A 14347-nucleotide genomic window follows, 5' to 3' on the forward strand; every position below is an offset into this window, starting at 1 on the left:
AGAAGCCCAGCCAGTTCCCCCACTGCTCCGCCTTGCAGGGTTGATGCTTGGAAGAGAATTTGGGAGTGAACAGGAGTCGGCCCCTCCTGACTCCCACGCACGCTCACCTGGGACGGACCTTTGTTGGCAAGGTGAGGTCTCTACTTTTTAAGATGCTCTCTAGGTTTGTCATCGCTTTTCTCCCAAGAAGCAGGCGTCTTTTAATTTTGTGACTGCTGTCACCATCTGCAGTGATCATGGAGCCCAAGAAAGTAAAATCTCTCACTGCCTCCATTTCTTCCCCTTCTATTTGCCAGGAGGTGATGGGACCAGTGGCCATGATCTTCGTTTTTTTGATGTTGAGCTTCAGACCATATTTTGCGCTCTCCTCTGTCACCCTCATTAAAAGGTTCTTTAATTCCTCCTCACTTTCTGCCATCAAGGTTGTTTCATAAGCTGAAAGAATGAGTAAGTGGTGCCATTAAACGAAAGTGGCAAAAGACAGGATTATTGTGGGCACGTCCTTCAGTGAGTCATTGCAGTTGGCAAAGCGTGACTTAGCATTTAGGGGAGGTGGTGAAACATCCGGTTCACCGAACAATTTTAACTTTCTTGGGTTGTTTGAATTAATTGCCAAATTTGATCCCTTCTTGTATGTTCACATAAATCAGCATGGCTCTGGTCAGTCATCGTACTTATCCAAAACTTATGTGAAGAAGTTATCTAGTTGATAGCTAATACAGTTTGAGAAACAATACCGAGAGGCATCAAACAGACAGGTTTATTTACCGTATTTTTTGCTCTATAAGACTCACTTTTTCACTCCTAAAAAGTAAGGTCGGCAAGTCCTAGGCTCTGTGGTTTAACCCACAGCGCCACCCATGTCCCTTAATATATGCAATATATGCAAACAATTACAATTTTATCTCTCTCTTTCTCTGTGTAGAAGTTAGCTGCACATTTTACTGCACAAAGGTACAATGCCCATTCATTGGCTCTGCCACCCTCTCCCCCCCCCCCGTTGGCATGTGGCCCTCGGGAGGTGCTCTCCCACTCATCCACGGCCCTTCTCCCATATACTGCCCCTGAAAATGGATGCCCCATTTTGCCAGCAGGGCTACATCCCTGTTTGTAGACTTCTCCTCCATTCAGAGGTTATTGCCATTGAGAAGGCAATGTCTGCGGGAAAGCTATCGATCCCCAAGGGAATTGGGGCGAGGGCACAAAGAGAAGGGGATGACAGAGGACGAGATGGTGGGACAGTGTTCTCGAAGCTACCAGCATGAGTTTGACCAAACTGCGGGAGGCAGTGGGAGACAGAAGCGCCTGGCGTGCTCTAGTCCAGGGGGTCACGAAGAGTCAGACACGACTAAATGACACAACAACAACAACTAGTGACTAGGTCCATATAGTTAAACCTATGGTTTTCCCAGTAGTGATGTGTGGAAGTGAGAGCTGGACCATCAAGAAGGCTGATCGCCAAAAAATTGATGCTTTTGAATTCTGGTGCTGGAGGAGACTCTTGAGAGTCACATGGACTGCAAGAAGATCAAACCTCTCCATTCTGAAGGAAATCAGCCCTGAGTGCTCACTGGAAGGACAGATCCTGAAGCTGAGGCTCCAATACTTTGGCCACCTCATGAGAAGAGAAGACTCCCTGGAAAAGACCCTGATGTTGTGAAAGATGGAGGGCACAAGGAGAAGGGGATGACAGTGGACGAGATTTTGGACAGTGTTCTCGAAGCTACCAGCATGAGTTTGACCAAGCTGCGGAAGGCTGTAGAAGACAGGAGTGCCTGGCCTGCTCTGGTCCAGGGGGGCATGAAGAGTCGGACACGACTAAATGACTAAACAACAACTAGTGACAGGTTCGAGATAGAGTTTAATGTGTTGTGTGAGCATATATTGCAACATAGCAAACAGTCTGCTTAAGAACAATTCAACAAGGCACAAGATACTGCATTTCTAAGTCTTAGAAGGAGGTTTTCTTTGGACAACAGCTGGACGGGAAAGATTAATGATTTGGGAGCAGCCGAAACAACAAACTTCAGAGAGCTGGACAAAAGCCCGGATTGGATGGAACCAGATGAAGCGTCGAGAGCAAAAAATAAAAAAGAGTTGGAAGAGTACACTACACAGGCAACTCTGCACTCCATGGATGAAAGGTTATTTGTCTTCTGACATGAGTGAGGATTGCAGAGCCAGAGACAAGTTTGGAGAGATAAAATCGAGACACAGAAATATGAAAACATCAATGAGAGATGAGAGGCAGGCCTGAGATTTGGATACGCTTCAAGATTCAGATTGTGGGAAGCCATAAATTCAAGATTATAATTTGGAAGACAATTTTATTTTTTTATTTTTTATTTTTATTTTTATTGGATTGTGATTTGATATGTTAATTGGTTGGGGGTTTTTTGGAAAATTAATGAACGCTCTAACAAAAAATATATATAATGTGTTGTGTAAGCAAGTTGTGGATTTGCATTAATTATATGTCATTGGAACCATTGGCTTCCTAAGATGTGTGTAAAGCCTACGCACTTCTAAACCATTTAGGAGATTATTAATCCCCAGTTTGGTGAGGGTGGATGAGGTCCCACTGAGCAATCCCATTAACCTCCCCCTCTCCAACAAGAATGGTCTTGCCTGGTGGGGGCGAGTTTTGAACACCGCAGGACTGTTGTTGCGACTGTTTCTTGGTGATTTCCACACTTCAGGCCTGCCCTTCGTACCCTCTGAGCTTTGAATCTATGCATTTTCCTGTTCTGAATGGTTGAGAAGAATGAGCGAGACCTCAGATTCAGTGCTGGTCCCGAGGGTTAACCGTGCGGCGAGGTCCAAGTCCAGTCTGAGGTCGAGGGTGTGGTGTGGAGGCTGTCCGTCAAAGCTGAAGCGGGGTCCAAGGCAGGGAGTCGGGTGAGGTCAGGAACTCTGGCAGAAGAGCAGGACAGGGTGCAGGCAGGAACAGGCTACCACCAATATTGCTCTCGCAGCCTGGGACTGGGCGGACTGGCTTTTATCTGCCCCGAGGCATAGGGCGGCCCCGGTCCACAGGTGACTCGCCTGGCCTGGCCTGGAGGCGAGCACTCCTCCTGCGGGAACTTAGTTCCCTCCGCCTCTCTGCCCTGAGCCTCTGCAGCTCAGGAGAGGCTGGAGGGTTACTGGACCCAGAGGCAACCTCAGCTTCCTCTGACGGGGCTGAGAGTGGAGCACCTGCAGACAACGGGTCCTCCATCACCTCAGGAGCCAGAGCAGACTCAGCTGGTGCCTGTACCTGAGGATCCAGTACAGGTGAGGACCCTTCAGGCTCAAGCCCCAGCCCCGGCTCAGCTGGTTCTGGAGGCGGGGACTCCTGTGCAGGCTGGGATTCCTCAGGTTCAGCCTCCGAGTCCGAATCCCAGGCTATCACAGATTCCTTCTTTGAGAGGGACTATTTATTTGTCCATTCCGATCGGCAATGTCTGCAGTGACAGCCAGGATGTCTTCAGCACCTCAGACTGGGAGTCTCTCTGCCTGGAGATGCTGGGAATTTGAACCTGGAACATTTCTGCAGGTAAAGGAGATGTTCCACCTCTGAGCTGTGGTTCTTCCTCAAGAAGATGACCCATAGGAAATTGTCTTACACTGGCTAGACCTCCTGTCCACCTGGCTCAGAAATAACTAAAGCTATGGTTTTCCCAGTACAGTGGTACCTCGGGTTAAGTACTTAATTTGTTCCAGAGGTCCGTTCTTAACCTGAAACTGTTCTTAACCTGAAGCACCACTTTAGCTAATGGGGCCTCTCGCTGCTGCCGTGCTGCCGGAGCACTATTTCTGTTCTCATCCTGAAGCAAAGTTCTTAACCCGATGTACTAACTCTGGGTTAGCAGAGTGTGTAACCTGAAGCGTATGTAACCCGAGGTACCACTGTAGTGATGTATGGAAGTGAGAGCTGGACCATAAAGAAGGCTGATCGCCGAAGAATTGATGCTTTTGAATTCTGGTGCTGGAGGAGAGTCTTGAGAGTCCCATGGACTGCAAGGAGATCAAACCTCTCCATTCTGAAGGAAATCAGCCCTGAGTGCTCACTGGAAGGACAGATCCTGAAGCTGAGGCTCCAAGACTTTGGCCACCTCATGAGAAGAGAAGACTCCCTGGAAAAGACCCTGATGTTGGGAAAGATGGAGGGCCCAAGGAGAAGGGGACAACGGAGGACGAGATGGTGGCACAGTGTTCTCGAAGCTACCAGCATGAGTCTGACCAAACTGCGGGAGGCAGTGGAAGACAGGAGTGCCTGGCGTGCTCTGGTCCAGGGGGTCATGAAGAGGCGGACACGACTAAACAACTAAACAACAACAACAGGCAGCAAAAATTTCCAGGATTTTTTCAGGCCAGAGTCTCTCCCAGACCTAGCTGGAGATGCTGGGAATTCAAACCTGGGACCTTCTCATGTAATGCAGGAAACTGTAGCCCCTTGTTCTCAACCTGGAGGGTCTGTGTGGCCAGTATACCTGGACAAGCATGTATAGGATAGGCTAATTCTCCATGGATTTATCAAATTCCTAGTTAAATCCATCGAGGCTATTGCCCATCACATCTTTGTGGGCTGTGGATTCCATCACCTGATGGCGAGTTGTGTGCAGAAATCCCTCCCTTTTGCCTTCCCTGATTTTCATTTCCTGATCAGCCAAAAGGACCTTTTGTATTCCTCCTTTTCCAACCAACAAGGACCTTGAACAAATTCAGATTCTTAGTCTGGGACCGCCAGGGTGATTTTGGGATGGCTGTTAATCTGTCAATGTCAGGTCTCTCAATTCCTCAATCTTAATTTCAGTTCTGCAGCAATTTTATATATATATATATATTATTCTCATGAAAATTTACTGGCATCTTAGTGTTAATTTCTCCTGATAAATGCATTTTTAAAAAAACTAACACAGCCGTACCTTGGTTTTCAAACAGCTTAGTTCTCAAACGTTTTGGCTCCCGAACACCGCAAACCCAGAAGCAAGTATTCTGGTTTGCAAAAGTTCTTTCGGAAGCCGAACGTCCGACGGGGCTTCCGCGGTTTCTGAATGTTTTGGGAGTTGAACGGACTTCCGGAACGGATTCCGAGGTATGACTGTATACATATTTTTGCAAAGCTATCCCCTCCAACGTAACACACTTTTGCATGCTTTTTTTCAGAGAGATCTACACTTCCCCCTAAAATAAACAATTTTGTTCCTGCTGGAGAACTGCCTTGCAAAATGTGGAGAGGTGCAAATTTCAAAGGCTAAATGTGTTTTGGTTTGGCGTACTGGCTCGAGAAGTTTGGATGAGGTGGTTTCTCATCAAAATGCAAACAAAATAAATTTTTTCCTCCACACCCACTGATGTTTTGGAGCCCAGTCCCCCTAGATCCCGTCTCAGGCTGCCCACAGGGGAAACCTGTGCAAAATATGAGCAAGCCAGGGCTGAACTGATACTACCCTTGCTGGTACCTTTCCCGGGAAAATCAGAGGCTCACCATGTCAGGTTCCTATTGGAAGACCGGACAGATGCTAGAACTTTAGCAGTGGCTGAGTTTTTATCGGCGGTTGCAAGAACCAATGATCCCTATATTCTGAACAAAATGCTTGTTTAACCTGGAGGTAGGCTGTATGAATTGTGTATTGCTTTGTAACGATTTGTTGGGTCTCTGGACCATAATAAAGGTTGATGATGATGGAAACCTCTGGTGCAAAGTCAAGGAGAGACAGCAGAGAAGGATTTGGGCATCCTTTATTGTGGGAAACTTGTTTTACAGCCACCATTCCAAAAGGCACATTAGCATCTTGACACGTTTATTAGCACGAAGCCACGTTAGTACTGTGCACACTGCAGGCAAAACAAGCAGATGAAGGAGCAGAAACAGATAAATCAAAATGAAAACTTTGTAACACTAGAATGTTTTTTTAAAGTTTTCCATCGGTTTCTCCCCCTGCCTCTCCCCCACATCACTGTAAGCAGACATGTGAATTTTTTTTAAAAGGACATCAAGGAATTAAGCCCACCCTAAAGAAGAATAAAAGCGCCCCAAAATGTGAAGGTTGCAGGAAGGGGCAGAGGGTTTAGATGTTTCTCCATTCTTCTCTGTGCCGTGCACAATGTTGTGCTGACCCAAGAGACTTTTACATTTGCCTAAAAAGGAAAAACCGCCTAGCCCTCATGAAACAAAACTTGGAAATGTTTGAGCAGCGATGGAAGTAAATGTTCAGAACCAACCTGGGCTCGGCTTCCAGGAATCAAAGAGCACAGATTTTGTGTACCACCTTTTGCAAAAACCTTTCACTGATATCCCCTAAACCAGGCATCCCTCCAGCTGTTTTGGGACTACAATTCCCATCATCCCTGACCACTGGTCCTGTTAGCTAGGGATGATGGGAGTTGTAGTCCCAAAACAGCTGGAGGGCCGAGTTTGGGGGTGCCTGACCTAAACTGCTTTGTCACCTGCACTGCACCCCTGCAGCTCAACCACCACCCTCTTTCGTGAAATCAGCAGATTGCAAATTAAGCAGCTCTTGAGTCTTTTTTTTAATGATAATATATTCAGACTGCAGACGTCTGGCTTCCTGCTCCGGCCTTCCAAGTCGGCAGTCATGAGGGAAGCCCTTTTCCGGCTTGCAAAAGATGCGTGAGAGATGGAGGTTAGATGGAGACGCTGTTCTGGGCTTCGGCGGGATTCATGTAGAGGTACCCAATGGGCAGGGTCTTGTTCCTGGCCTCGATTTCCTTGGAGATCTCGGCCAGGCGTTCCTGGAAGGCGGCGATAAGCTTCCTCGGTGCTTCCTCTGTGAAGTGTTCCTCAGGGTAGTAGCCCAGGGGTCTCTGAGAGAAAGAAAATTGTGGAGTACACATTACCAGGAACACAATACGCAGGCCTTACCTGGACCCCTGGCTCAGCTAACACAGTATTGACCGCACTGATCCAAAAGGAAAAAGGAAAAAGGAAGGCAACCTTTTTTTCTAGTCAAGGGCCACATTGGCCCAAAGTTAGCCTGCCCAGGGCCACATATTGGCACAGGCTGAAGCAAAGATAGGCATGTGGCCGCAACCTGCTCTGTTTGTGTCACCCTGCTCCTCTCAAGAGGTGTTCACACATTACATTCAACAAATGGGCGCCCAAACATGCGTAGAGACAGCTGACCTGTGTTCAGTCCACCATGTGAACGGGCCTTCGGTCATCCCCCTTTATCTCTATATGCCACCCCCTCAGTGCCGGGTTTACGTATAAGCTAAACAAGCTATAGTTTAGGGCCGCACTCTCTTGGGGGTCCCCCCAAAAAATTAAAGGAAGAAAAACTGGATGTACATTTTCAAAATATAAGATAAAAAACAAATGAAATAAAACCTACATACAGAAACAGCGTTTCTGTGCGCTGCTCTGGTTCGCCAGAAGCGGCTTAGTCATGCTGGCCACATGACCCGGAAGCTGGACGCCAGCTCCCTCGGCCAGTAAAGCGAGATGAGCGCTGCAACCCCAGTTGTCTGGGACTGGACCTAATGGTCAGGGGTCCCTTTACCTTTACAGCAACAGTGTTTTGTGTTGTGGAGGCTCTTATGATGTAAGTCATGGGCCCCGCCTGCTAGCTTGCTCCCTAAAATATCACTGGATTGCTCATTTCTATAGATAGGATGCCTACATTCTGCTAAAAGAGACATGGGTGGTGCTGTGGGTTAAACCACACAGAGCCTAGGACTTGCAGATGAGAAGGTCAGCGGTTTGTATCCCCGCGACGGGGTGAGCTCCCGTTGCTCGGTCCCTGCTCCTGCCAACCTAGCAGTTCCAAAGCGCGTCAAAGTGCAAGTAGATAAATAGGTACCGCTCCAGTGGGAAGGTAAACGGTGTTTCTGTGCGCCGCTCTGGTTCGCCAGAAGTGGCTTAGTCATGCTGGCCACATGACCAGCTGTACGCTGGCTCCCTCGGCCAATAAAGCAAGATGAACGCCGCAACCCCGGAGTCGGCCACGACTGGACCTAATGGTCAAGGGTCCCTTTACCTTTTACATTCTGCTATTTATAATTGTTAGTAGTTTGCATCATATATTTACATCTCTTATTATTTCAGCAAGTTTCTAGAGACTAGATTATGAGTCTTTGTAAATTGTGTTTCTAAAGGAACTTCTGTTATTGCCAAATGCCAATGCGTTTGCACTATTAAGTTTGTCATGAATAGAAAATAACCCAGAGATGCATTTTAAATAAAAGGACACATTCTATTCATGTGAAAACACGCTGATTCCTGGACCGTCCGCTGGCAGGATTTAGAAGGTGATTGGGCTGGATCCAGCCCCTGGGCCTTAGTTTGCCTACCCATGAGTTAGCCCTAGCATGGAAGCCCCATTCGAACACTGTTTATCTACGCCGGCCATCTAATTTAGCTTTGCAGACTCCCTGATTCCCTGATTAAAAACCATTTAATCACTGCATTTTATCTCCGTCGCTCCCTGCTTCTCCTTTCCCTTCGCTCTGCCCCCAGGAAACTCACCAGGTCGCCCGGCTCGTAGCTCACGATGGAGAGCAGCGTCAGCAGAGCGCAGGAGGAGTTGACTTCGGGAAGCGTGGCCAAGATGCTCTCCAAAGTCGCAGAGCCCTTCACCTTGGGCGGGGGCTGGCGCAAGGTGGCCGGCGTGTTGGGCATCCAGGCGGCGAAATCAAACTGTCGCGCGGGAGAAAAAATGGCAGCGTCAAGGAGGTGGGAGAAAACAGGTGGAGTCCAGGAGAGAGCAGGTGGGAAACCCAATGATAAAAGAATCGGTGTGGGATTTCTCATGCGCCACAGAGACCGGTTGTGGGTGTGTTTTAGTCAGCCTGGTCTGATTGTGGCCCCATTTCTTCAGAGGGCAAAATGATGTCTTTGGCTGAATCTACTATAAGTTTTGATCACTGCAGATGGTGACAGCAGTCACAAAATTAAAAGACGCCTTCTTCTTGGGAGAAAAGCAATGACAACATCCTAAAAATCAGCGACATCACCTTGCCAACAAAGGTCCGTATAGTTCAAGCTATGGTTTTCCCAGTAGTGATGTATGGAAGTGAGAGCTGGACCATAAAGAAGGCTGATCGCCGAAGAATGGATGCTTTTCAATTCTGGTGCTGGAGGAGACTCTTGAGAGTCCCATGGACTGCAAAAAGATCAAACTTCTCCATTCTGAAGGAAATCAGCCCTGAGTGCTCACTGGAAGGACAGATCCTGAAGCTGAGGCTCCAAGACTTTGGCCACCTCAAGAGAAGAGGAGACTCATGCACTCTCTTGCAGTTCCTTGAAATTTTGCCTCTCACCCTTGCGCTGGACGTATTGCCACCACTGGGAAACAGACACAGTCCAGTTCAGAATTGGGTTTAAGGAAAGGGATGGGGAGAAAGAGGATCAGGTGAGGCCACATACCTGTCCGCTGTTGACAGCTGCATGCCTTGCAGAGGAGCAGAAGATGATCATGGTGAGGAACTTGATGAGCTCGGCTTTGCTTTCCAAGGTGGAAGGAACGCCTGTTGGGACGGACAGGAAGCTTAAGCTATTCTGCAACATGAAGCCATGTCCTATAGGGATGGTGTGTGGGCAGTTCTGTCTATGGTTAGAGATGTGATGGAGCAGAGGGGATTGTGGGAGAGGAAACGGGATGAAAGAGAGGGAGGGGAAGTTTGTAGGTGATGATGCCTTCAAAGCAAAGCCCTGTAACTGCTCGGCAACTTTTACGAGAATTATAAGGTCTAAGATACAAAATAAATGTTCATAAATGTACCAGGCAAACACATACATAAATATATAAACCACATGTTTGAAACAGTACAGGAAAACAGTCCCAAAGCCATTTTGACTCTTTCAGTGACCTCAAATATTCCTCTGCAATTTGGATGGAAACGGGAAAAGTCTCCCCATTGTCTCTGTGCTCACATATCCTGCCTTATGGGCACATTTGGGTATGAATAGGGTGAGCCAGTAGTGATGTATGGAAGTGAGAGCTGGACCATAAAGAAGGGTGATGTAGTGGTTAAGAGCGGTAGTCTTGTAATCTGGGGAACCGGGTTCGCGTCTCCGCTCCTCCACATGCAGCTGCTGGGTGACCTTGGGCCAGTCACGCTTCTTTGAAGTCTCTCAGCCCCACTCACCTCACAGAGTGTTTGTTGTGGGGGAGGAAGGGAAAGGAGAATGTTAGCCACTTTGAGACTCCTGAAGGGGAGTGAAAGGCGGGATATCAAATCCAAACTCTTCTCTTCTTCTTCTTCTTCTGATGATGATGATCGCCAAAGAATTGATGCTTTTGAATTATGGTGCTGGAGGAGACTCTTGAGAGTCCCCTGGACTGCAAGAAGATCAAACCTCTCCATTCTTAAGGAAATCTGCCCTGAGTGCTCACTGGAAGGACAGATCCTGAAGCTGAGGCTCCAAGACTTTGGCCACCTCATGAGAAGAGAAGACTCCCTGGAAAAGACCCTGATGTTGGGAAAGATGGAGGGCACAAGGAGAAGGGGACGACGGAGGACGAGATGGTTGGACAGTGTTCTCGAAGAGACCAGCATGAGTTTGACCAAACTGCGGGAGGCAGTGGAAGACAGGAGTGCCTGGCGTGCTCTGGTCCAGGGGGTCACGAAGAGTCGGACACGACTAAACGACTAAACAACAACAAGGGTGAGCCTGTGACCTGGGCTCAGGAATTAAGTATTTACCGTCACAAAAGAATGTCCGGGCTGTCCAGGTAAACCCATTAACAGGTTTCCTGCCAGACAGGATTCTGCTGTAGACTGCCTCCTTCTGTGATGTATGCATGATGTCTTGGGCCACAGGGTGGGCAATTTCAAGAGTCTATATAAGGGCTTGCGCACCATTGTTCAGGGTTCTCCTCCCTCCTGTGTGTGGTGAGCGTGGACCCTGTTGCAACAGTTCCTTGAAAAAAGATCAGGCTTACTAGCTGCTTTGCTTCCCAATATTCTCTGGTTGGCCTCTGTTATTTTCTCCTACCGATAGAGAACCTACATAAGGACTCTCTACGGGCTCTTGTGTACCCCATTAAGGGGAAAGGAGCAGTTTTTTCTTATACCAGAAACCACAAAGTTCCTTCTCCCCCTTCCTTTGCCAGGAAGACCTGGGGGTGCAACTGTGGGGTGCCCATGGAGACAACCCTTTTCTGGCTAGTGAGGAACTTCCTGTTTCAGGCCCGGCTTCCTGGACCGTTGTCCTGTCTTTCCCAATAAAGGGACCATGAACTATGTTATGTCCTGAGTTGAATAGGATCCAAAATGCAGCAGTCTGATTGGGTCCTAGAACAACAGGTTTCAGAATGCAGCAGTCTGATTGGTCCTAGAACAATAGGATCCAGAATGCAGCAGTCTTATTGGTCCACTGGAGCCACCCAATCCAGCTCCAGATGGAAGTGAATCCGCAACCTGATTGGCCTACAGGTGAATCCTGGAATTAGCCAATCACGTGGGGCCCATTGTGTAAATAATGTATATAAAGCAGACATTCTGGGGGAACTTCCATTCCTCCTCACCACTATGAGCTGAATAAAGAGCATGAAATCCACTCTCGACTCTGAGTATATTTCAAACTAGTTGGACACAGAGAGGAGGATTACCTGATTCCTTCCTGCCCAGGAAAGCTTCAGTGAAGATCTCATGAACCCAGGCTTGCAGTTCGGGGTCTCCCTTCACAGATGAGTTACATCTGTAGTAGAGACCGACGATTCCAGAGACGAACCTGGAAAGCGGAAGAATTCGAGATATTAATGAACCTACGAATGGGAGGAAATTGGCGCAGCACATGGGAATTTGACACATGCTCTGGTTCCACAGTAAAGGGTTGGTTTTCCTGGGGGACAAGCAAAAGTGTGGGCTAAGAAAAGCTCCACCTGTTGATTTTCTGCCTTTCATGTGCATTTTAGAGGCAACGGGACCCTGGCAGTAAGGGAAACTAGCGGCAACAGGAAGCCCTAAGAGAGCATCAGAAAACCAGAAAATTGTAGAGTTGGAATGGGTCGCGAGGGTCATCTAGTCCAACCCCACTGCAACGCAGGAATCTTTCGCCCAACGTGGGGTTCGAACCCACGGGCCTGAGCTTAAGGGTCTCGTGCTCCACTGACTGAGCTTTTCCCTCACCCAGAGCACCTTCTCGCAAAGGTTTCTCCCAGACCATCTCAGGGAAAAGGCTTTAATAGAGATTCCTTTCAAATTGGCTGGAGGTTTTGGCCTCGTTTCAAGCCTAACACCTGCTCTCATCTTAATCATCACCCTTGATCCTTAATTAAGAGCAGATCTACATTCCAGCTTTTGCTGAAGGCAATCACTTAAGCTGAACTGGTCCAAACAAATCTAAAAAGGTGTGTGTGTGTGGGGGGGAGGAATGTGATTTTAATACCTAGTTTGCTTTCCGCAGTTAACTACTTCCTTTCCCTTCTCAGAGAATGAGGCCATCTGTCATTTTCCTATGTTTCAGGGTTTATTTGCGGGGGCAGAGTGCGTGAACAGATTGCTTCGGGATTCGAATCAGACCCAGAAAAAGCTTCACTGTGCAATTTGTCTCTAATATTCTCCTTGCTTCTGCTGCTTCCGAACCTACCTTCCTCATTTTGCCACATTAGGAAGAACTTCCTGGTCATAAGAACTATCAGACATTTTTGGTTTTTTTAAAATTATTATTATTATTATTATTAACCTGCCCATCTGGCTGGGTTTCCCCAACCACTCTGGGCGGTTTCCAACAGAAAATTAAAAACACGATACAGTGGTACCTCAGGTTAAGTACTTAATTCGTTCTGGAGGTCCGTTCTTAACCTGAAACTGTTCTTAACCTGAAGCACCACTTTAGCTAATGGGGCCTCCTGCTGCTGCTGCGCCGCCAGAGCACGATTTCTGCTCTCATCCTGAAGCAAAGTTCTTAACCTGAAGCACTTTTTTTGGGTTAGCGGAGTCTGTAACCTAAGCGTATGTAACCTGAAGCGTATGTAACCCGAGGTACCACTGTAAATACATCAAACATTAAAAGCTTCCCCAAACAGGGCTGCTTTCAGATGTCTTCTAAATGTCGGGTAGTTGTTTATCTCTTTGACATCTGATGGGAGGGCGTTCCACAGGGCGGGTGCCACCACCAAGAAGGCCCTCTGCCTGGTTCCCTGTAGCTTTGCTTATCGCAATGAGGGAACTGCCAGAAGGCCCTCGGTGCTGGACCTCAGTGTCCGGGCAGAATGATGGGGGTGGAGATGCTCCTTCAGGTATACACAACCAGCCCCTTCTGTGCCCAGATCCCAGGCCCCAACCCGCAAAGGCTCACGTCTCTATGGCCTTCCAAATCTTCATCCCATCGTCCCTGTAGTAGTAATTGGGCAAGGAGGATACTCCTCTTTCTTGCAGGTCATCCGGGAGGCAGAGGGAGCTGTAGGTAGAGGCCTCAACACCTTTCGCAAGCAGTTTTATCATCCCGTCCCGTCCCGTCGCTGTTGCCTGCAGACCAACAGGGGGAAATGCAAGGATCACAAAGGCAGATTCACTCTGGGGAATTGTACAGTGGTACCTCGGGTTACAGACGTTTCAGGTTACAGATGCTTCAGGTTACAGACTCCGCTAACCCAGATATAGTACCTCGGGTTAAGAACTTTGCTTCAGGATGAGAACAGAAATTGTGCTCCGGCGGCACGGCAGCAGCAGGAGGCCCCATTAGCTAAAGCGGTGCTTCAGGTTAAGAACAGTTTCAGGTTAAGAACGGACCTCTGGAACGAATTAAGTACTTAACCCGAGGTACCACTGTATAGAAATTTATTTATGAATGCTACAACAGCAGCAAGAATGGTACAGTGTTACCTCGGGTTAAGAACTTAATTCGTTCTGGAGGTCCGTTCCTAACCTGAAACTGTTCTTAACCTGAGGTACCACTTTAGCTAATGGGGCCCCCTGCTGCCACCGCACAATTTCTGTTCTCATCCTGAAGCAAAGTTCTTAATCCGAAGTACTATTTCTGGGTTAGTGGAGTCTGTAACCTGAAGCGTCTGTAACCTGAAGCATCTGTAACCCGAGGTACCACTGTACTTGCCCCGAAGTGGAAAGAAGTCGCAGTAAAGGAAGAATGGATACAAAAACTTTTTGGAATATGCAGAAAAATGTCAGAACTTACCAGAAGAATAAGAAATCAAGATAAAAAACTTTTAATAAAAGAATGGAAATGGTTCACTGAATATTTGCAGATAGATTGCAAACAGATAAAAACATTGGCAGGATTATTGTAATAACCTGCAGTTTCGTAAGAGTTTATATTTAAAGTAGATAATTAAAGGAGCGAATTAAATGAATTTGGATATGCAGAAGATATTAAAAAAAATAAATTTAAGGAACCGCAGAAAGAGGGGGAAGGAAGACAAACTTTGAAATGTTAAAT

General features: G+C 47.5%; 1 protein-coding gene across 1 annotated transcript in view; it reads right to left on the minus strand.

Annotated features, from left to right (window-relative positions):
* Positions 1–5706: 5706 nt before the first annotated feature.
* The window catches only part of LOC310746818 (hydroperoxide isomerase ALOXE3-like), a 33113-nt gene continuing 24472 nt past the window's right edge, over positions 5707–14347 (minus strand). The window contains exons 10-14 of the mRNA XM_083580945.1: positions 13250–13419; positions 11559–11680; positions 9371–9471; positions 8471–8641; positions 5707–6810 (exon numbers count right to left, since the gene is read on the minus strand). Coding sequence (XP_083437071.1) covers positions 6631–6810; positions 8471–8641; positions 9371–9471; positions 11559–11680; positions 13250–13419 — 744 coding nt within the window. The 3' untranslated portion in view covers positions 5707–6630. The remainder of the gene's footprint in view (positions 6811–8470; positions 8642–9370; positions 9472–11558; positions 11681–13249; positions 13420–14347) is intronic.

Source organism: Podarcis filfolensis (genome assembly GCF_964270895.1).
Source record: "Podarcis filfolensis genome assembly, chromosome: 13".
Lineage (NCBI taxonomy): Eukaryota > Metazoa > Chordata > Lepidosauria > Squamata > Lacertidae > Podarcis > Podarcis filfolensis.